The 24,533-nt window shown below is 38.6% G+C and overlaps 1 protein-coding gene across 5 annotated transcripts in view; it reads left to right on the top strand.

The window, feature by feature from the left end:
- Positions 1-24,533, top strand: part of TAT (tyrosine aminotransferase) — a 49,666-nt gene that overhangs the window by 16,224 nt on the left and 8,909 nt on the right. For 2 of the 5 annotated variants that reach the window (XM_047835703.1, XM_047835704.1), the window contains exons 4-5: positions 23,547-23,793; positions 23,947-24,051. In XM_047835703.1, the coding sequence (XP_047691659.1) occupies positions 23,559-23,793; positions 23,947-24,051 (340 nt within the window). In that variant the 5' untranslated portion in view covers positions 23,547-23,558. Of the gene's footprint in view, positions 1-3,097; positions 3,150-8,907; positions 9,010-11,595; positions 11,626-22,028; positions 22,113-22,850; positions 22,957-23,546; positions 23,794-23,946; positions 24,052-24,533 lie in introns of those variants that run through there. The other 3 variants (XM_047835705.1, XM_047835708.1, XM_047835706.1) reach the window with 3 other exon arrangements.

The raw sequence follows: 24,533 nt of genomic DNA, 5'->3' as shown, positions 1-24,533 counted from the left end.
TGTATTTATGCTCATGTACAAAGAAAGAGATTAGGAATATAATGGACATCTATAAACTACTTCATCCAGTGTGCAGAGTGCACATTCCTCTCATGCTTACATGGAACATTCACTGAGATAGACTGATCTAAAAATCAATGATCTAAGCTTCCACTCTAGAAAAGTAGAAATGGAAGAGCAAATCTAAAGCAAGCAGAAGAAAAGAAATAAAAATTCGAGGGGCACCTGGGTGGCTCAGTTGGTTAAGCGTCCAACTTTTGATTTTGGTTCAGGTCATGATCTCACAGTTGGTGAGATCGAGCCCTGTGTCAGGCTCCAAGCTGCCAGTGTGGGATTCTCTCTCTCTCCCACTCCCTCTGCCTCCCCCCCCCCCATTCTCTCTCTCTCTCTCTCTTAAAGTAAATAAATAACCTTTAAAAAATTAGAGTAGAAATCAATGAAATATGAAACAGGAAATCAATAGAGAAAATCACAAAACTGAAAGATGATTCTTTGAAAAGATAAATCAGATGATTTAACTCTAGGCATGATAAGAAAGTAAGAGAGATGACCCAAATTACTATTATCAAGAATTGAAGAGAGGATATCATTGCAGATTCCATGGATGTTAAAAAGATGTTAAAGGGATATTATGAACAACTCTCTGCTCACAGATTTGATAACCTAAGTGAAATGGACCAATTCCTTGAAAGACACACCTGCCAAAATTCACACAACAAGAGATAGATAATCTGAATGGACCTTTAGCCACTAAAGAAATCAACTCAACAATATATACCCTTCCAAAACAGAAAGTACCAGGCCCAGATGGGTTCACTGGTGAATTCTACCAAACATTTAAGGAAGAAAAGTATATCAATTCTCTCTAATCTCTTTCAGAAGATAGAACCAGAGGTATAGTTCCTAATTCATTCTGTGAGTCCAGCATTACCCCAATACCCAAACCTGATAAACTACACACCAATGTTTCTCATTAATACAAATGTAAAAATTCTCAACAAAATATTAGCAAATAGAATATAATAATGTATAAAAAGAACTATACACAATGACCAAATGGGATTTATCTAAGATACACAAGGCTGATTCAACATTTGAAAATTAATTAATCTATCACATCAACTGACTAATGAAGAGAAGGCACATGATCATGTCCATAGATACAGAAAAAGCATTTGATAAACTCGAGCATCTATTCATGATAGAAACTCTCAGTAGGGACTCCTGGGTGTCTCAGTTAATTAAATTTCTGACTGTTGATTTCAGCTCAGGTCATGATCTCACAGTTCATTAAATCTAGCCTGCTTTGGGCTCTGTCCTGCCAGCACAGAACCTGCTTGGGATTCTCTCTGCCACTCTCCTGCTCATGCACATTCTCTAACTCTCTCTCTCTCAATATAAATAACCATTTAAAACAAAACAAACAAACAAAAACCTCTCAGTAAACCTGGAAAAGAGGGGAGCTTTCTCAACTTGATGAAGAGTACCTATAAAAGAATGTACAGCTTATATCATACTTAATGGTGAGAACTCAAAAGCTTTCTCACAAGGGTAGGAACAAGGCAAGGATGTTCCTCTCATCACTGCTTTTAAACATCATACTTGGAATTCTACCTAATGCAATAAGACAAGGAAAGGAAATAAAAGGTATACAGATTTGGAAGAAAGAAGGAAAACTGTCTTTGCTAACAGATGACATGATCATTTATGTAGAAAATCCAGAAAAACTCAACCCAAAAAGCTCCTAGAACAAATAAGCAATTATGGCAAGGTCACAGAATACAAGGTTATGATATAATAATCAACCACTTTCCTACATATATATATATATATATATATATATATATATATATATATACCATCAATGAACAAGTGAAATTTGAAATTAAAAAACATAATACCATTCACATTAGTACTGCAAGAAAAATGAAATAGGCACAAAACTACTGAATAGGGCTAATCTAGCTACCCGGTAGGATAACATAGAAATGCTAGAGGGTGGCCTCTGAGGCTAGATCAAAAAAGACACCAGGCTTCTGCCCTGTTCTCTCCACTCACTCACTCTGGGAGAATCCAACTACCATATTGTCGAGACACTCAAGCATCCCTCTGGAGAGGTCTACTTGGAAAAGGACTCACGTCTTCAGCCAGCACCCAAGAAATTGAAACTTTCTGTCAACGGCCATGTGAGTGAACCACCTTCAAAGTGGATGACTGTAGTCCCAGATACATCTTGACTGAAACTTTGTGAGAGACTCTGAGCATACTCCCCAAACTAAGCTCCTCCTGAATTCCTAACCTGGAGAATTCCTAACCTGCAGAAACTGTGAGAGAAAATAACTTTTTGTTGTTTTAAGCCTTTAACTTCTTATTATGCAATTTGTTTTGCATAATAGATAACTAACCTAAATGGGGATATTATCCACTGAGTAAGTGAATCCTGAAGGAGAACTAAGTTTCAGGGGACAGTATAATAGATATGGGGCCATACAATTCGCTCTTGCCAATAGAATTTAAAAGGAAATGATATGTGTCACTTCCCGTTTGAAACCATTAAGAATGGTTCTGCCTTTTCTACATTCACTCCGTCTTCTCTACCTCCATTTCCCCCAAACCAGGGCATCATTGAGGCTATGTGGTGAAAAATGTCAGAACCACAGGATGGAATGAGCCTGGATCCTGGTATCACTCCTGAAAGAAATCTTCCTATGAGAAATCCCAACCGTGAACACCTGCTTTGAACTTTATGTGATTGATAAATAAACATTAATTATATTAAGCCACTGAGACTGGAGATCATTATAGCAATTAGTGCTGATTGGTCTGGATAATAGATACACATTAAGTTTAAGTTATATCTGAGGTATCAAATATGGAGAAGGCAGTTGTAAGTACTAGATGCTTGGAAAAAGCTGGAGAAATAGCTTGTGTATCATCTGAGGTCCCCAGGCTTTCGGGAGTCTCCATTCTTAACTATCATGTTACCAAAATGCACATGACATATGCACTAACACATCTGATAACTTAAAGTAAGTTTTTTAAAAAATATTTTTATTTTTAAGTAATCTCTACCCAGCATGGGGCTTGAACTCACAACTCCGTGATCAAGAGTCACACGCTCCACTGACTGAGCCAACCAGCACCCCAAAGTAAGTTTTCAATATTTTGGAATTTTCATCGAAAATTTTCCTTTTCAGTCTGTAGTCTTGTTGTGGTGTTCAAGAAGTTTTCATAGTTGGGGCACCTGGGTGGCTCAGTTGGTTGAGCGTCCAACTTCGGCTCAGGTCATGATTTTGCCATCTGTGAGCACCGCGTCGAGCTCTGTGCTGACAGCTCAGAGCCTGGAGCCTGCTTCCCCTCCCCCATTCATGCTCTGTCTCTCTCTCTCTCTCTCTGTCAAAAATAAAAATAAACATTAAAAAAATTTTTAAAAGAAGTTTTCATAATTGTACCACTTACTAGGCATCCAGTTCAAAGTCACTCGTGATAAAGATAAAGGTGACTGGCATATTCTTGAAGTAGTCCTTTCTGGTCATTGATTAGTGGTTTAGATTAATCTGGGAGCCAGACTACCTGGGTTTGAATCCAGATCCACCACCTGATAGATTTGTGAACTTGAGCAAGATACTTAATCTTTCTGGACCTAAGTTTCCTTCAATTTCATTTCAATGAAATGAAAAAGTTTTCCTCCATTGAAAGTGAGCATAGTAACAGAACTGAACTCATAAGGTTGTTGTAAGAATTAAATGAGTTAATATATATAAAACACCTAGAATTCAGACTGACATATAATAAGTTCTAGGTAAGTGTTAGCTACCATTTTTATTTTCTCTTATATACCTTTACACTTGAACCTTCCCATATTTTGCACAAGAGGGAAACCACAACCATGAAAAAAAAATCTATTTTTTTAAAGAGAGGGAAAAATCATGATAGACATGACTTAAAGGTGCATGGAAAAGAACAGCTGGAGGTTGAAGCTCTACTACTCTGTTGGAATTTCCTTCTGACCCTGCTTACGTCAGACCCAAGTCAATATCCCCAGGTGAGAACTGTCACTCAATATTGACAAGCTAAAATATATGAGTTTGCCCAAATTGTCATTTTTGGTAGGATGCATATTTTGGTTTGATTTATTTGGCACTTGTAAATTATATTTCTTTTATGAATTTTTAAGAATTGAGATGTGTAGGTGTGGCGTCTTGGTGGCTCAGTTGGTTAAGCGTCCAACTTTGGCTCGGTCACGATCTCACGGTTCGTGGGTTTGAGCCCTGTGTCAGGCTCGTGCTGACAGCTCAGAGCCTGGAGCCTGTTTGGGATTCTGTGTGTCCCTCTCTCTCTCTTTCTGCCCCTCCCCTGCTCACACTCTGTCTCTGCCTCAAAAAAAATAAACGTTAAATTTTTTTTAAAAAATTGATATGTGTAAATGTGCTCATATATTAATCCCTTTTTAGAAATAAGCATCCACTTCTTAATTAAATTGAATTAAGGGCTCCCTTGTGCATGGAACTAACACTGTATAACACTATATAAAACAAGTTTGAACAAGTTTCTGCCCTCAGAAATGCATAAACATGAAAAGAAATCAAGATATATACACTTTCCCAGAGTCCACACTTTGGCCAAAGCACAAGCCAGGAACAGATCAATCAAGTATTCACAAGACACATAAGCATTGCAGTTAATAATTTTCATGTTAGGGTTCATTGACATCTAAGTGGGAACTTAATGGTAATTTAAAAAAATCAATAGAGCAGTAAAAATCAGTAACTTGTAAGCAAATTTATTTGTCACTTTGATAGATTGGCCATATATAAAATCTCTTAAGAAAACACTGATGTATGTTCATGTGTGTGCTTATAACTATTATTTTATTTATTTTTTAAGAAAGGAGACAGGGGTTCCTGGGAGATCCCAGAACAGTTGACATTCACCTGCCTTCTAGTTATGAATTATTGATTATTGATCTGATGTCAGCTGATATTATATCACCATGTCTGCACTCCCCGTGCCCGGGGGTGCAGGAAACTTTGCAGGATCAATCTCTGGTCACTCTTTTTCTGTCCTTCCCTCACTCTCTGCATTCCTCCATAGCCCCTAGTTATTCCCCACTCTGGTTTACCAGGACTTTTCTCAGCCTTGGCCACCTGATTCTCATTTGCGAGGTCGGGACAAGGGAATAGATCCATCCTGTGGCACACGCAATAGAGCGGAACACTGAAGTCACTGAGCCAGACATTTCTCAATATTTGCTCTGGCAGAGATAGGGAACTAGAGCTGCTGTCATGTTCTAGGGAACTGAAAATAATTTTGTAAAGAGAGGGGAAGGAATCCACCCGGCCTCAGGTCCAGAAGGCAGGAGGTTTGCAAGGTAGGGAGAAGAGCCTGCCTTTGCTCATGCACTTGGCAAATGGAATCCTTCACGTTTCAACTCAGGGGTCAGCAAAGTCCCCTCTGTTCCACTGGGTGCATTCTGAATCTTCTACAGGCTTCCATGGTGGCAGTCATCTGTCTACCAGCCTCTCTTAGCTACCTGTCCCCAGTGCCTAACACAGTGCTTGTCATCTCAAGGGCACTCAACAAATGTCAATAGAACAAAAGCCAGCCAGAGCTTTTGAGCAGGTTGGCTCTGCCTTCCTTTTGCCATTTGATTATTGTCCAGAAAACCAAATGGCCTAATTAACCAGGAGTTGGGGGAGTCACTTTGGTCACAAAACTTAGTGATTTTTTTTTGCTTTATTGATTTTTTTAACTGTCACTTAAGTACCGTCAACACAGGACAGGATGTTTTAGTGGCTCTGAGGCAGTGTAGGCTGGTGGGTAAAATTCTGATCCTAGAATAGGCTGCCTTGGCCTAAGTTTTGGCTTTGCCATTTAGTCACTGTGTGACCTTTGGCAAGTTCCTTAACTTTTCTGTGTCTGGGCTTCCTCATTTGTAAAACGGGGCTTAGAATAGCACCTGCCTCCTGTTGTAGTTGTGAGAATTAGATGAATTAACATTTGTAAGGTGTTTAGAACTTGCAAGTGCCAAGACTAGAGAAGGTCTCAATTAATATTTGTTGATGAATAAAATGTTTATTTTTATATTTTCAGTTCATTGTCAAAGAAGATACTTAGACACTCTCTTTTTCTTTCAGTTGCTTAATTTTATATTCTGATTAAGCAAGGTATTGAAAAGTATTGAAGGGGCACCTGGGTGGCGCAGTCGGTTAAGCGTCCGACTTCAGCCGGGTCACGATCTCGCGGTCCGTGAGTTCGAGCCCCGCGTCCGGCTCTGGGCTGATGGCTCAGAGCCTGGAGCCTGTTTCCGATTCTGTGTCTCCCTCTCTCTCTGCCCCTCCCCCGTTCATGCTCTGTCTCTCTCTGTCCCAAAAATAAATAAACGTTGAAAAAAAAATTAAAAAAAAAAAGTATTGAAAATTAGCTGTTGCTAATTTGTGATAAATCCCCATTCTGATCAAACATCCAACACAATCAGAAGAGTTAATACAAGTAAAGAGCTTTGAATGGTGCTTGGCACAAGTGCTGAATAAATATTGTCTGGCAATTATATTATTATTCATTTGTTCATTTAACAAATACTTTCGGGGCACCGTGTGCTAGACACCAGGGATCCATTGAATATAGAACAAAAATCCTGCTATCATGGAATCAACATTCTGATGAAGCAAATAGATGATAAATAGAGCATGGAAAATGCATATCATATTTTATAGATTTTAAGACATAACTTTTCATGTGTTAATATCTCAGAAATTGGTATACATCTTACAACTGATAGCATTTTACAATTGTAATTGCTGGCATTTTTTCTTTTGTACCTAAAATGATGATACATGTTTCAGTCAATGGCATCTCATATCGGATGTAATGTGAGAGCACGTTAGATGTGATCAGTGATAAGGAAAAAAATAAAGCAGGAAGGAAGAGAGAGAAGGAAGTTTTGCAACTTAAATATAGTATAATTTTGCAATTTAAATATACCTCTGTAACTTTACATTCACATATTTTAGAAGTCAAAGGCCACAGTATTTAATAAAATAATAATTTAGAACATTATTAGTGCTAAATACAATGTGGTATCCTGGATGGGATCTTTGAACAGAAATAAGACATTAGTGGAGAAAGGGGTGAAATACAAATGAAATCTGTAGTATAGGTAGGTGGTTAACCAATATTAATTTCTTAGTTTTGATAATTGTACTGTGTTTATGGAAGATATTAACATTAGTAGAAGCTGGGTGAACGGTATATAGAAAATCTCTCTACTATCTTACCAACTATTCTGTAAATCTAATATTATCCCCAAGGAAAAAGTTTAACAAACAAACAAATAAAAATGTTATTAGTGTACTTGAAACCACTCTGTTTACCAAGGAATAACTGACTTGTTTGGACACAGTTTCTCTGTAAGATATTTTACCCAGTAGACATGCTCATGCATGCAAACAATTCTGGATTACAAGAACAAAGGGTACAAAGGATGAGAGCTTCCAGAACCAGAAATAATGACAGCTAACATTTATTGACAAGCTCTGTGCTGTCAGCGTAGATGATGTGGGGCTCAAACCCATGAACCGTGAGATGACCTGAGTCAAAATCAATAATAGTTGGACGCTTAACCAGCTGAACCACTCAGACATCCCTCCATTCAGGAGACTTTTACTGGTAAAACCACTCTAAACCCATGTCCTCCTGATGTTGGATATGTTTTTGGTTTTGTTTATTTTCTACTAAGACTAAATTTATTAAATACCCTAGTAGCATTTATTGAACATTTACAACATGCCCAGCTTTGTTTAAAGTGCTTTATATGTGTTAATTTCCCAAATATCACCACAACCCTATGACATTGGTACTGTTATTATTCTCATTTTTACCAATGAGGAAACTGATGAACAAGGATTAAGTATTATTCCCAATTTATGTAGTTAGGAAGGGGTGAAATTGTGATCCAAATCTATCTGGGTCAGTGGTCTTCAAGTGGGGGTGAGTTTGGCTTGTTCAGGGACCCAAAAGGCCAGTATGGCCAAGCTTGGAGAGTGAGGGTCATGTGGTAGGACATGAGGTTGAAGTGCTTGGTGGGGGCCAGGTCATGTGGGGTCTTATGAAAAGTTGGGATTTTCTTCCAAGTACAATGAGAAGCCATCTAAATGTTTGGAAGAGGAGTGTGAAGTCTGAAATCTCTCTGGCTGTGAGACACAGAGAATAGATTCCAGGGGCTAGCAATTCAGCTAAGGTTTGCTGGTTACTGTGCAATGGCAATGAGGACAAGGCTAAGTCTGTTTCATGCTGCTTGCAAATGTCTCCAATCAGGAGAGTCTCCAATCAGGAGACTCATTTGTTTTAAATGTTTATTTATTTATTTTGAGAGAGAGAGAAAGCGTGAGCAAGAGGGGGAGGGGCAGAGAGAGAGGGAGAAAGAATCCCAAGCAGGCTCTGGGCTGTGAGTGAAGAGCCCTATGTGGGATTTGATCTCAAGAACCATGAGATCATGACTGACGGAGCCACCCAGGCGCCCCTCCAATCAGGAGACTCTCAGTGGTAAAACCACTCTAAGCCCATGTCCTTCTGATACTGGATATGTTTTTGTTTTTGTTTATTTTCTAGTAAGACTGAATTTATACAATACCCTAGTGAAAGTTTTGATTATAAGTGTCTAATGGTGTAAAAAGTACACAGATTTATAAATTTCTAATATATTAATACAAAATACATGACTACATACAGTACATCCTACAGGCAAAGAAGTAGAAGGTGAAAAAGAAGACTGTGATTGAGGTCTAGTAATAAATAAATACAGGAGTAGAGATGATCCATATTATAGTATATTCTACCACCAATACTGCAGCCAAAATGTACAAAAAATATGTTTTGTTTGCAAAAAATGCTTCCACTTTCTGAAAGGAGCAAAAACCACTCTCCAGTTGATATCCCACCGGTTTCTGCAAAATTACTTTGAAAGATGAGCTGTGGGACTGAGATTCAGTGGCACCCTTCGCAGCACAGGTATTTTGGGTTTGGTCTGGGTTTTTTTGTGGGTTTTTTTGTTTGTTTTTTGAGATAACCTGTTATTTTTCCATTTTTAAATAAGTGAGGTATAACTCATAAACAGTAAATTTCACTCTTTTTGTGTAGAGTTCTGCAGTCTTTGTCAAATGCATGCAGTCACATAACCAGCACCACAATCAAGATGTAGAGGGGTTCCTCCATCCTCCAAAATTCCCACATGCAATCATTCTGTCCCCTATTCCCAGCCTCTGGAAAACCATCGATCTATTTTCTATCCTTTTAATTCTACCTTTGCCAGAGTATCCTGTAAATGAAATCATACTGTATATAGCCTTTTGAGTCTGGCTTCCTTCACTTAGCCTAATGCATTTGAGATTGATTCATGTTGATGTGTATATTGGTATTTCCCTCCTTTTTATTGCTGAATAGCCCTTCCATTAAATGAATGTCCCACAATTTGTTTATTCATTCCCTAATTGAAGGACATTTAGGCTATTTACAGTTTTTGGTAATTATGAATAAAGCCACTATAAGCATTCACATACAGGTTTTTATGTGGATATAAGTTTTTCTTTCTTTTCCTAGGCATTGAATGTCTTTTCTTAGGGTTGTATGGTAAGTGCATGTAGTTTTATAAAAAAATTGTTTTCCAATCCAGAAGACTCATTTCAAAAGAACATCAGACACAGGTGTTATTTTTTTGGTAGTCTCAAGAAGTGGTCACTCGTATCATAAAAATAAGCATATTATTATTAATATTTAATATTGAAGGCCACATATTATATGATTCCATTTATAGGAAATACCCAGAATAGGCAAATTCATAGAGATAAAAGTAGATTACTGGTTGTCAGGCAGGGGCAGCAATATGAGGGATGAAGTGGGCAGAGACTGCTAATTGGTATGGGGTTTCTTTTTGGAGTGATGGCAATGTTCTGGAATTAAATAGTGTTGATGATTGTACAACCTAGTGAATATACTAAAAACCAGTGAATTGTACACTTGGAAAGGATGAATTTTGTAGTATATGAATTACGTCTCAACTTTTAAAAACACATCAAATAATGTAGTATTATCCCCCCCAAAATTTAGTAATTGTAGAAAGGCTGAGGAATTGGAGCATGGCTTAAACTCTAGATTATTCTGAACATTAGAGTGATAAGAACACACATTATTTCCCAAGAATCTGGGCTTATTTGCTTAGTGGCTCTCTCTGTAAGTACAAATGACATTCTTCCTAAGAATGCCAAGAATTGGAGTGTGATTGAGGTTCTAGCCACCCACAAATGAAAGAACACCAAGTTCTCATAAAAGAAAAGTGACTGGGTTAATAGGGCATAGCTTAATGGTTACGCAAAGAACAAAACAAAATGGGATATTATTTGCTACGCTCTATTAAAAAAAAATGGCCAACAGGCATTTCAATCAGCAAACAGAGTAAAGTTTTATTTCCTTTTAACCTTTAAAGCCCTTAACATTGAAAGCTCAACTAGTCTTCCCTTCTAATCATAAGAAAAATATCAGACAGACCCAAACTGAGGAATGTTCTATGTGCCAAGTTCATGAAAAATAAGGAAAGTCTGAGAAACTGTCACAGAGTAGATTAGATTCAGGAGACGTGACCACTAATGTAATGTGGTATCCTGGATGGGATCCTGGAACAGAAAAAGGATATTAGTGGGAAAACTTGTGAAATCCAAATAAAATATGGAGTTTTGTTAATTTAGTGGACAAATGTTTATTTCTTACTTGTGACTAAGAATGTATCATGGTAACATAGGATGTTAAAAATAGAGGAAACTGGGGCCCTGGGCTGGCTCAGTCAGTTAAGTGTCTGACTTTGGCTCAGGTCATGATCACATGGTTTGTAGGTTTAAGCCCTGCGCTGGGATCCACGCTTTCAGTGGGGAACCTGCTTGGGATTCTCTCTCTGCCTCTCTGTCTGCCCCTCCCCCACTTGCACATGCTCATTCTCTCTGTCTCAAAATAAATAGACTTTTTTAAAACATAGGGAAAACTGGGTGAAGGGTATAGGGAACTCTCTGTACTATCTTCAGAACTTTCTGTACATCTAAAATTATACTAAAACAAAAGGTTTAATTAAAATTTTAAAAGTTCATCCAGGTTTGCCTCTCTTTTGGCGCCTTCTTTCTGTCTAGCTTACAGGTTTGTGGGGGTTTGGGGGTAAATATTGCATGAGACAATGAATGTGGGAACAAAACCCAAAGTTCTCTCTGTAAACGTAAGGTGGCATTATAAATTATCAAAGTCCAGCATAGCTACCTAATCCCTCCTAAATTCATCACTCCACCTTCCATAACTATGCAGAGACTTTGGTTTTCCTCTCCTTTACTATTCCTTTTACCATTTCTTTCCCTCTGGTTTATGAACTATTCATTGCCAACTGGTGAGCAAGTATCAAGCATGACTCATATAAAGCTTCATGCCAGATTGACAGAGGACATGGAAAAGTAGAAGGAACGTTCTTCATCTTGTACTTCTTCAGAGGAATTAAAATATATGCCTCTTCTCTACCCAGTAGATGAGTGATCATTGATAATGGTTCAAGATGGAAAGATACGTAGTAACTAGTAAGGAAATAAGCAATAAAAGGTAAGTGAGGGGTGCCTGGGTGGCTCAGTTGATTAAAGGTCTGACTCTTGATTTCAGTTCAGATAATGATCTCATGGTTGTGAGATCGAGCCCCACGTTGGGCTCTGTTCTGGGCATGAAGTCTGCTTAAGATTCTCTCTCTCTCCTGCCCCTACCCCACTCTCTCTTTCTCTCTCAAAAAAAAAATTTTTTTTAAAGAAAAATTATTAATGGTTTTAAATATTTATTTATTTATTTTGAGAGAGAGAGAGAGAGGAGGGGAAGAGAGAGAGAGGAGAGAGAATCCCAAGTAGGCTCTGTGCTGTCAGTGCAGAGCCAGATGTGGGGCTTGATCCCATGAACTGTGAGATCATGACCTGAGCCAAAATCAAGAGTTGGATGCTTAACCGACTGAGCCACTCAGGTGCTCCATTAAAAAAATATTTTTAAGGTAGTTGAGAGGTGCCTGGGTGGCACAGTCGGTTGAACATGCAAATTTGGCTCAGGTCGTGATTTCATGTTCATGGATTTGAGCCCTGCATTGGGCTCTGTGCTGACAGCTCAGAGCCTGGAGCCTGCTTTGGATTCTGTCTCCCTCTCTCTCTGCCCCTCCCCTGCTTGTGCTTTGTCTCTCTCTGTTTCTCAGAAAATAAAATGTTTAAAAAAATTTGGGGGTGCCTGGGTGGCTCAGTCTTTTGAGTGTCCAACTTGGGCTCAAGTCATGATCTCACAGTTTGTGGGTTCGAGCCCCACATCAGGCTCTGTGCTGACAGCTTGGAGCCCAGAGCCCGCTTCGGATTCTGTGTCTCCCTCTCTCTCTCTGCCCTTCCCTTGCTCACACTCCGTCTCTGTCTCTCAAAAATAAATAAATGTTAAAAAATTTTATTTTTTAAATTTAAAAGGTAAGTGAATAGTCAATGCTTAATCCACATAGTTAATCCATTATTTTCTTAAAATTAACTCCCCCTGGGTTTTTGTTCATTTTCATTTTTTTTCTATTTTCATTTTTTTCTATTTAGGGAAGAAAGGACTATAGTTTTCAACTCACTTTGTCATCTAAAGAGAGGCAGACTTGTGTAGTGAGGTCTGGAGCCACATGGCAACAGTGGAAGTCCAAATCACCACTTGCTACTGTGTGACCTTGTTTTTATCTGTTAGGTGGGGATAAAATAGGCCCTATTCCTAGGACTGATGTGAGGATGATGAGTTAATTGAGGGAGAGTGTTGGTAGGGGCCAGATGCCAAGTCGGCATGAGGTTTATGCCACTCTGCATGGGTAGAGAAAAGAAGGGTATGGGAAAAGGTGTATAAAAATAAAGGGCCTGAGATTTTAGGCAATCATTATAAAGCAAGTTTACAAAACTTTTTATAGTCTTAGGAAAATGTTCACAATATCATGTAAAGGGAGACTCACAGAATGCAAAACTCTGTTACATGAAGCCTATTGGATGTATACCAAGAAAATATGTATATATTTCAAAATGTTAAATGTGGATAAAATGGATAATAGTTATCTCTGGGTAGTGAAACTATTTAAAAATATTTTTCTGTCAGAAAGTGGAAAGGTCAGCAGTAGAAAGGTGGTTGCCAAAGGCTGAAGAGAGGGGAGAGAATTAGTGTTTGACAGTTAAACACTGTTACAGAGTTATAGAGTTTCAGTTTTGCAAGATGAAAAAGTTCTAGACATCTGTTGCACAACAGTGTGAATATAGTTAATACTAAGCTGTACACTTGAAAATGATTAAGATGGTAAACTTAATATTATTATTATTTTTTTTTTACCACAGTTAAAAAAAAAAAAAACCTTTTCTATGGCAAACACAAAGTTTTATACTTAAGTAAAAAATGAAGGGTGCCTGGGTGGCTCAGTTGGTTAGGTGTCCGACTCTTGGTTTCAGCCCAGGTTATGAACTCCCAGTTCGTGAGTTTGAGCCCTGCATCGGGCTCTGCTCTGACAGCATGGAGCCTGCTTGGGATTTTCTCTCCCTCTCTTTCTGCCCCACTCTGGCTCGCTGGCTCACTCTCTCTCTCTCTCCCTCCCCCCCTCCCTCAACATAATAAAGAAAAAGAAAAAAATGAGTAAAAGTTGTTTGATTTTTAAATGAAAATCACTATGGCTGGTTGGTGTAGCTTTTTGTGAGTATTTCTACAGTTTATTGGACCTTAACTGCCCAGTTAGGTTTCCTAAGTAGACTTGGGTGCTCTGATTTGTTTTCCCCCTCAGGTTTCTATTGAGAGAAAACATGAGCTACAGAAGAGGGATGTTACCAAAACTTGTTTGCTTTGGCTGTTTTTCTTTCTGATCTGGGTTCAGTTGTCAGCTACTAAAGAGGGTGTGCCCACGTGGATGACCTGATACAGCAGCCCCTGCCCCCTTCACACCCCCTTAACCCTGCACATTCTGCGTCAGCTGCATTATTTGCAGGACCACCCACCAAAATCCTGTGCTTCTGGCTGTTCTTTGATCTGTAAACCTGAGCCTGAGCCAGCCGGGTTGAGACAGAGGAGACTGGGCAGGTGATCTCAGAGCAGCTGTTTCATTGCCCCAAAGTCACTTCCTAGGTCCAGGTCTCACCTAAGAAAAAGATGAGTCCCCCTGTAAGATATGTGATGGACGTGAGCAGGTAGTTCACAAAACACCAAGAGCTAAAAAAAATATATGAGAAGTGACCACCCTTATCAAAGTTAGAAGGGACAGAAATAACAGCAATACCTTAATACCATTACCCTCCCCCTGACAATCAATTTGGCAAAGATTTCTTTAGAAAATAATTCCCAGGGTTTGCAAACAATTACTGATAGGAAGGAAACTGGCCCTTCTGAAAGCAAGCTGGCAATGCTCATCAAGAACTCTAAAAATGTTTGTTCTAGAATAGAATATTCCATAAAAGGTTCAGAAAGATATAGGAATTTAGTATAAGATGAAGGTGACATTTCAAAAAAACAAGGAGAGAGACTTTGATATCTGGCAATATTGAGGTCAAAATGACCTAGAGAATTTTCAGGTAGAAAAATATCTAGGACTTGTGGAATCACTATGTTGTACACCTAAAATTAACATAACATTGTGTGCCAACTGTACTTCAATTTAAAAACAAATCTAGAACCCTACTTAAATCAATGGGTAGGTCATCCAGCAAAAAACCAATAAACAATGTTTTTGAATGACATATTGGACCAGATAGACTTAACAGACATAGATAAAACATTCCGTCTAAAAACAATAGAATATACATTCTTTTCCAGTACACATGAAACATTCTTCAGAATAGATCACATGAAAAGACCACAAAACAAGTCTCAATAAATTTAAGGTGATTGAAACCAGAGCAAGCATCTTTTCTGACACATGGTATGATACTAGAAATCAATTACAAGAAAAGAACTGGAAAAAACACAAATATTTGGAAAATAAATGACATGCTCCTAAACAGCCAGTGAGTCAAGAAAAAAAAAGAAACAAAAAACAAAGGGTAAATTAAAAAATACATGGAGACAAATGAAAATGAAAACAAGGGGTGCCTGGGTGGCTCAGTCAGTTGAACGTCCGACTTCAGCTCAGGTCATGATCTCACAGTCTGTGAGTTCGAACCTTGTGTCGGGCTCTGTGCTGACAGCTCAGAGCCTGGAGCCTGTTTCGGATTTTGTGTCTCCCTCTCTCTCTGCCCCTCCCCCACTCATGCTCTGTCTCTCTCTCTCTCTCTCTCTCTCTCTCTCTCAAAAATAAATAAAACATTTTAAAAAATTGAAAATGAAAACAAAATGGTCCAACATCTTTGCATGTAGTGAAAACAGTTCTAAGAGGGAAATTTATAGAGCTAAAGGCTTACCCCAAGGAACAACAACAACAACAAAAGTTTAAATAAACAATCTAACCTTACACCTAAAAAAAGCTACAAAAAGAAGAAAAAACCTTTAGCCAGACTCACCAAGGAAAAAAGAGAGGACACAAATAAAGAGAATCTGAAATGAAAGAGGAGAACTAATAACCAATACCACAGAAATGCCAAGTATTATAAGAGACTACTATGAAAAATTATATGCCAATAAATTGGATTAGTTAGAAGAAATGAGTAAATGCCTAGAAATACACAATTTTCCAAAACTGAATCAGGAAGAAATAGAAAATCTGAACAGACCGTTCCTCATAATGAAATTAAATTGATAATCAAAAAACTCCCACAAACAGAATCTATCTATCCATCCATCCATCCATCCATCCCTTCATCTATTCATTCTAACAAAAATTTAAAGAAGAGTTGATACCTATTCTTCTCAAATTATTCCAAAAAATATGAGTGGAAGGAAAGCTTCCAAATATATTCTGTGAAGCCAGAATTACTCTAATACCAAAACCAGACAAAGACACTGCAAAAAAACACCCCTAAACAAACAAACAAACAAACAAACAAACAAACAAAAAACCTATAGGCCAATATCCCTGGTGAGCATAGATGCAAAAATATTCAACAAAGTATTGTAAACCACATTCAACAATACATTAAAAAGATCATTCACCATGATCAAGTGGGATTTATTCTGGGGATGCAAGGATGGCTCAATATCCATAAATCAATGTGATAAGCCACATTAACAAAATGAAGAATAAAAATCAAATGATCATCTCAATAGAAGCAGAAAAAGCAGTTGACAAAATTTAACATTCATTCATGATAAAAACTTTCAACAAAGTGGGTTTAGAGGGAACATTGCTCAGCATAATAAAGGCAATATGTGGAAAGCCCACAGCTAACATTGTCAATGGTGAAAAACTGAGAGCTTTTGCTATAAGCTCAGGAACAAGACAATGATGTTCATTCTCACTACTTTTATTCAGCACAGTACTTGAAGTCCTAGCCACAGCAATCAGACAAGAAAAAGATATGAAAGGCATCCAAATGGGTAAGGAAGAAGTTAAACTGTCACTATTTGCAGATGACATGATACTATACATAGAAAATCTGGAAGATTCCACATACACAAAAAGCTATTCGAAGCAATAAATAAATTCAGTAAAGTTGTAAGATAAAAAATATTAAGAAATCTGTTGCATTTCTATACCTGAATAATGAAATAGCAGAAAGAGAAGAAAACAATTCCATTTACAATTTTACAAAGAATAAAATACTTAGGATTAACCTAACGAAGGAGATGAAAAACCTAAACTCTGGAAACTAAAACATTGATGAAAGAAATTGAAATGATACAAGCAAATGAAAAGATATACCATACTCATGGATTAGAAAAATTCAGATTATGAAAATGTCCATACTACGCAAAGCAATTTATAAATTCATTTCAAACTCTATCAAAATATCAATGGTATTTTTCACAGAACTAGAACAAATAATTCTAAAATTTGTGTGGAACCACAGAAGACCCCGACCGAATAACCAAAGCAGTCTTAAGAAAGAAGAACAAAACTGGAGGTATCACAATCTCAGATTTCAAGATATACTACAAAGCTATAATAATCAAAATAATATGATACTGGCACAGAAATAGACACATAGATCACTAGAACAGAGTAGAGAGCCCAGAAATAAATCCACTTATATGGTTAATCTATGACAAAGGAGGCAAGAATATGCAATAGGGCTAAGACATGCTCTTTAATAAATGGTGCTGGGGAAACTGAACAGCTACATGTAAAAGAATGAAACTGGACCACTTTCTTACATTACACACAGAAATAAACTAAAAATGGATTAGAGACCTAAATGTGAGACCCAAAACCATAAAACTCCTAGAAGAATACATAGGCAGTAATCTCTTTGACATCAGCTGTAGAAACATATTTCTAGTTTTCAGGCAAGGGAAACAAAAGCAAAAATAAACTATTGGGACTACACTGAAAAAAAAAGGTTTTGCACATTGAAGGAAACCATCAAGAAAATGAAAACATACCTACTAAATGCGAGAAGATATTTGCAAATGATACATCTGATAAGGGGTTAATATACAATATATAAAGAACTTATACAGCTCAATATCGAAAGAACCCCCGAATCATCCAACTAAAAAAGGGCGGGGGCACCTGGGTGGCTCAGTCGGTTAAGCATATGGCTTTGGCTTAAGTCATGATCTCGTGATTCATGAGGTCAAGCCCTGCATCAGGTTCTGTGCTGACAATGGGAAGCCTGCTTGGGATTCTTTCTCTCTCTCTCTCTCTGCCCCTCCCACACTCACACTTTGTCTCTCTCTCTCTCTCAAGACAAAAAAGGAAAATAGTGGGGAGATGACCTCAATAGACGTTTTTCCAAAGAGACATGTGGATGGCCAACAGGCACATGAAAAGATGTTCAACCGTTAATCAGGGAAATGCAAATCAAAAACTACAATGAGATATTACCTTAACACTTGTCAGAATGGCTAGTATAAAAAAACCAAAACACAAGAAATAACAAGTGTTGGCAAGGATGTGGAGGAAATTTATATGCATGCACCATGCACTGTTGGTGGGACTATAAGTTGGTGTGGCCCCTGTGGAAAACAGTATGGAAATTTCTCAAAAAATTAGAAATATTATACAGTAATTCCACTACTGGGTATTTACCCCCCCCCCCACCAAAGTGAAAACACTAATTCAAAAAGATATGTACCCATGTTTATTGCATCGTTATTTACAACAGTCAGGATATGGAAGCCACCCATGTCCAACTGACAGAAAAATGGATAAAGAAAGTATGATACACGCACACAACACATACACAGTGGAATATTACTTAGCCATAAAAAATGAGATTTTGCCATTTGGGGCAACATGGGTAGACCTAGAGGGTATTATTGTAAGTGAATAAGTCACACTGAGAAAGACAAATACCATTTATTTCACTTATATGTGAATGTAAGAAACAAACAAATGAACAAACAAAAAAATCAGAATCAGATGTATAAACACAGAGAAAAAACTGATGGTTGCCAGAAGAGAAGAAAGTAGGAAAATGGGCAAAATGAGTGAAGGCGGGTGGGAGGTAAAGACTTCCAGTTATGGAATGAATAAGTCATGGGGATTAAAGGTACAACATAGAATACATATAGTCAGTGATATTGTAATAGTATTGTATGGTGACAGATGGTAGCTACACTTGTGTGACATAGCGTAACATAGTACAGTGTAACATACACTTGTCCGATCACTGTGTTGTATACCTGAAACTAAAGTAACATTGTGTGTCAACTACAGTTCAATTTAAAAATACTCAGCTCCGGTTGTGATCTCACAGTTGGTGAGATTGAGCCGCATGTTGGGCTCTGGGCTGAGCATGGAGCCTACTTGGGATTCTCTCTCTGCTCTGTTGCTGCCCCTACCCCCCTCAAAGAAGCATTAAAAAAAATTTTTTTTTTACTAGTTTTCTTTAGTTTTGAGAGGCAGAGAGAGACAGGGTGTGTGTGGGGGAAGGGCAGAGAGAGAGGGAGATACAGAATCGGAAGTAGGCTCCAGGCTCAGCTGTCAGCACAGAGCCTGATGCGGGGCCCAAACTCATGAACCATGAGATCATGACCTGAGCCGAAGTCGGACACTTAACCGACTGAACCACCCAGGCGCCCCTCACGTAAACATTTTTTAAAATAAAAAATAATAAAAGTACGTATCTAGGAATGTTGGATAAAATAAGGCAAAACGCCTGACTGAGCTCTAAAGATACAAAAGGAAATGCCCAATGGGCCAAACGATGAAAAGGAACTGAAAACCAGAGATATAGGTGGGCTGACACTACTCCTACCCTCGAGGGGATTATCTGAATAATATAAGGCTCCTGTGTTAACTTCCAGATGAGGACAGGACACCAAGTCCACAGGCTGTTGTGGGAGGGGGAGTTGAATCTGAGTCTTATGTGTAGCTGTGATCCTTAAAAGTCTGAATCTAGGGACGCCTGTGTGGCTTGGTTGGTTAAGCATCAGACCTCAGCTCAGGTCATGATCTCACAGTTCGTGGGTTCGAGCCCCACGTTGGGCTCTGTGCTGACAGTGCAGAACCTGGAGCCCGCTTTGGATTCTGGGTCTCTGCCTCTCCCCTGCTCACGCTCTCCCTCTCTCTCTCTCTCTCTCTCAAAAAAAAAAAAAAAAAAAAAAAAAAAGTGTAAACATTGAGTGACGGAAATCAGCTTCTAACTTTTAAAAAAGTCCCATCTTTGCTTGACTCTTGCAAAGGCCAATATTAAGAAAAAGAATCTTAGGGGTGCCTGGGTGGCTCCGTCGGTTGGGCGTCTGACTTCAGCTCCGGTCATGATCTCACGGTCTGTGAGTTCGAGCCCGGTGTCAGGCTCTGTGCTGACAGCTCAGAGCCTGGAGCCTGTTTTGGATTCTGTGTCTCCCTCTCTCTCTGACCTTCCCTCATTCATGCTCTGTCTCTCTCTGTCTCAAAAAATGAATAAACGTTAAAAAAAAAGTTAAAAAAAAAAAAAGGAAAGAAAAAGAATCTTAACCTCTGAGATTCTGATCACCTAGAGAACCCTTGCTGTAAAACTCAGTTGATTCCCTTTGTCAGCCCTTAAGCAGGATATGTAGTTGTGATAGGTAGTCTGAACTCCAAGAGGTTATCAAAATAAGACATATTGCATTGTCTCTTCTTCCTATAGTCTATCAGTTGATCAATTTGGCAGGTCTTTTGGTATGTGAAATGTGATTCTACCTCTAGGAAAATATCCTACAAATTATAGGATACTTATAAAATAATTTTCAATTATCAATAATGAGTGTGTTCAATGTTTTATTTGTAAGAGAAAAAAATAGAAGCTTCCCTATGTCCAACAAGAATAGAATGGTTAAATGGACAGTATATAGCCATTAAAAAGAATGAAATTGATCTCCATGTATGAAAATGGAAAGGATATCAAGACAATGTGTTAAGATTTTTTAAAAGGCAAGCTGTAAAACAGCATTATTCAATAGAAACAAAATGCAAAGCACACAGGAATTGCAAACTTTCTAGTAGAAGTATTTTAAAATGTAAAAGAAGTAGGTGAAATTAGTGATTTGACCCAATATATCCAAAATATTATTTAAGCATGTAATCAATATAAAATTATTGATGAGATATTTTACATTATTTTCATATAAGTCTTCAAAACCTGATGTGTGTTTTACACCAACACCACATCTCACTTTAGACAAACCACATTTCATGTACTCAATAGCTGCTTTTGACTAATGGTTGTAATAACGGACAGTGCAGCTATATAGAACAAATTTGTAGTATCTATGTTTTCAAACAACTTTAAAACCAGCTATGTAAGTATTAAGTGTTGTATAGAAACAGAAAACACTTGAAAAGATATACAAGAAATGGCTAAAGCAACCATCTGTATGGAGTGGAGTTGTGGGAAAAGGTGTTCAGAGTTTAGTTTACAAACATCAGTATTTCAATTTACTATATGAGGATTTTAATTACTAAAACAGTAAGAGTAAAATAAAATGTGTTGGCATTAAATGGTGGTGATTGTTGCACAATATTGTGAGTGTATTAAAAATCAGTGAATCTTATACTCTGAAAAGATGAAGGTGTGAATATTTTGTTATGTGAATTTTATCTCAATTTGAAAAATATATGTAAAGAACAAGAGATCTGTGTTGTGGGGGAGAAATAAGGGTAATGTGTTAGAGTGGTGGTAGAATTATAAATGCTTTTAGTTTGTTCTGATTTTGTCCAGTACACATGTATTATATCTCAAATGGGGGTGGTGATGGAATAAAAGCATTTAGGAAAGAAAGGTCTTCTTTCTTGACAAAATCTGTGTGCTTTGGAAACAATACCGTGTTCTCATTGTGTTGGCAGCTATGCCAAAGTATACATCCGTCTATACAATGTTTAACTACCATTAAGTAAAACAAAGAAGCCATGTGCCTTTTGCCATGGGGTGCCAAATAGCAGAACTGATGCAACTCTTCCTTCCTTCTCTGTGCCTTTGGATGTTGTAGACAAGGCTGTGTACTTGCATTTTGCAACAGAGCAGCCCTGAATATCTAGCTCAGGGTGCAGGGCTTCCAGCTTTCGAATTTGAAATTCGCTATGACCTGGCTGGCTTCCTGCCCTTGCCTTGTGCTTCTGCTGCTCCGCCCTAAGATGAGGTGGTGAACACTTACTTGCTTCACTGGGGTGGGAAAGGGAATGTGTTAGATAAGTTCTTCAAAGCACTAAGAGATGAAAGGTCCAGAAGAATAAAAGGTAATTCACCCCCCACTGGAGACTCCAATCACCTAAAAGTAAATGGAGAAGAAAGAACTTATGTAACAACTCTTTGTCTTCCAATAAATAAACAGATAGGATCTGAGCAGATGGAGTCCCAGAGGCTTCTTTTAACCCTTGAGTGGATGGTCTTTTTTATAGGCTCACCCGAATGCTGAGGTTTCTGCTGTGCTTGCTTAGCAAGGTTGTTTGTTTAGACTTCACCTGACATCTTATTCTCCCTACAACTTCCTAGCAGGTGAATGAAGGAGAATTCACAGTACAGGATAACGTTCCACAGGTTTTAGTTGCCTTGAAGACGCTACTACTATCTTTTAAGGTATTTGTTGAGTGAAACTTAATTTGTTTCAACTGCCCATTTGTTGTGACTGAAGAAGAACCTTGTGAACAAGGAAAGGAGTGCAGGATGCAGGAAGTAAATAAACATGTTGCAGAACAAATTGTGCAACTATTCCTTCAGTGAATAGTGAATTCCTTCACTAATTCCTTCAGTGTTTTGAAAATCTATAAAATGATGTACCTATGTATCTATCTTGTATCCATCTATGTATCTATCCTCTATCTACCCACCTATTAATCTGTCTTGGTGAATGGAGAGAAATGGCCAAATCATTATGTAACACTGCCTACCCCTGGGGAGAGTGTATGGACTCTGGGGGTAGTGAAAATGAAGTGTGTAGATAGCAAGGTGCAAGGAAGGACTCCACTTTTTACTTTACACATGTCTGTACTGTTAACATTTTAATAGGTTATTTGTATCAAAAGAGATTTAATAAAAATTGCCAACTGTAATCCTCACAAGCCCTCTGACAGTCCTCTCAAATGTCTCACAAAGTGCCCAGAAAGAGTTAACACAGAGAATTCCAGAGGTTTGAAGTGAGGACAAACTCCTGGTATGGTGGGGGGGTGGAGGGGGGTGGGGGGGTGGAGGAAGAGTTAGAGGTGAGAAGCAGCAAGTGAGGAAGGGGAGGGAAAGGAGGGCTGGCCACCCAGTTCTCACCCTAGCCAATAGCAGGAAAGTTCCAGGCCCAACGCCCATTTGTGCAAACTATTTCAGGAGTCAAGAATTGCATCTGAGGCCATTGTCACTGTGACCTGTCAAAGAAGGACTAAGAGCTTCCAGGTTTGGCTACTGGGAGGGCAGTTTCTCCTGTAGTTGGAAGGTAAAATCTCAAGCCTCAGCTAATGTGGTGGTAACTGGGATGTGTGCTTTCTTCTTTATGGTGTATTGACTTCTTTTTTTCTACAGGACACTAAGGTGCTCGTGGGATAGGGCTTTATTTTTACTAATGACAAAATAGTAACACTAAATTTCTGACAGTGTGGAATGGTCCTTCCTGGTTCTTGCAGAGGGCAAGACAGTCTATTGAAGCATTAGGGAGACACTTGGATAGGCTTTGCATGGAAAAGAGGCAACACATATATATGCTTTGTTTCATGATTTTCATGTCAGTTCCCCTCAGTCTCATTGAGAGCAGTTAAACTTTCAATGACATTATGGTTGCATGTAGTCTCACAATAGATAAGTATTCAGTGCATGGTCTTTGCTAACATTATAAAATGGGTTCTTGCTTTATTTTCCATCTCAGCAAAAAGTCTTAAAACTCCCCTTATTCGCAAAGCATGAAAAATGTGGCCAACAAAGCAGTTTGGAAAGACATCTAACGAAATCACGCTTACGTTTAGGTTCAAATATAGGCCGCCAAGATGCTGCTCTGTTCTTAGTGTCACAAGGACCTCCTTTTCCCCATAGGCTTTACTAGTGATGGACCCATATGTGATTCAGATGAACAGCAACAGCAACCTTCCCTCAGTTCTGGATGTGCACGTCAACCTTGGTGGGAGAAGCTCCGTGCCAGGAAAAATGAAAGGCAGGAAGGCCAGATGGTCCGTGAGGCCCTCAGACATGTCCAACAAAACTTTCAATCCCATCCGGGCAATTGTGGACAGCATGAAGGTGAAGCCTAATCCAAACAAAACCATGATTGCTCTGTCAATTGGTGAGTTGGGGACTCTCAGGTGAGGGGCAGATCTCGTCGCTGTTAGCCCCATCCTCACAACTGCTTGGAGAAGATGGGAGTAGAGAGGGAGTCCGAGCACTGGGCATGGAAGAGTAACCTCTTGGGGGCTCTTTTTTTCTCTTCCATGAAAAGGGGACCCTACTGTGTTTGGAAACCTGCCTACAGACCCTGAAGTCACCCAAGCGATGAAAGATGCTCTAGACTCGGGAAAGTATAATGGCTACGCCCCCTCCATTGGTAAGCTTCTCCTGAGACTCTGTCTGGTGGCGTCCAAATTGTTAGTGCTCTTCTATTAGGAGTAAGTTTCCAGCAGTTCTCTTTGCTTCCCTGATTCATAGATCCTAAGGAGAGGCTAAGATAAAATAGCCATTTGGATTTGGGGACGAGGATCTCGGAATGCTTGAACACAGCTAGCAGGGTTCAGCTCCTTTCCTGGCTTCCTCTGGCCCACTGGCTCTGCCTCTTTTGTTCTGTTCACGTACTTATTTCTCAACCAACATTGCTAATTTTCATATGAAGGCCTTGGATTTTGCAGGTGCCTGTTTACTTAGCCTCTAGGTCCTACATTAATTTACTTATTTGCACTATGTAGATAGCTTCTTGGCTTCATTTCTTTTTCTCTATACATTCAACCCTTATTTTAACTATGGTCAAATATCACCGTGTGGTTGAATGTTCTGATCACATTCAAATGCATTTATAGCTGTTTCAGTTTAAAT

This window comes from Prionailurus viverrinus, chromosome E2 (assembly GCF_022837055.1).
Source record: "Prionailurus viverrinus isolate Anna chromosome E2, UM_Priviv_1.0, whole genome shotgun sequence".
NCBI lineage: Eukaryota > Metazoa > Chordata > Mammalia > Carnivora > Felidae > Prionailurus > Prionailurus viverrinus.
Note: the sequence above shows the minus strand (reverse complement) of the source record. Positions and strands in the feature narration are given on the sequence as shown.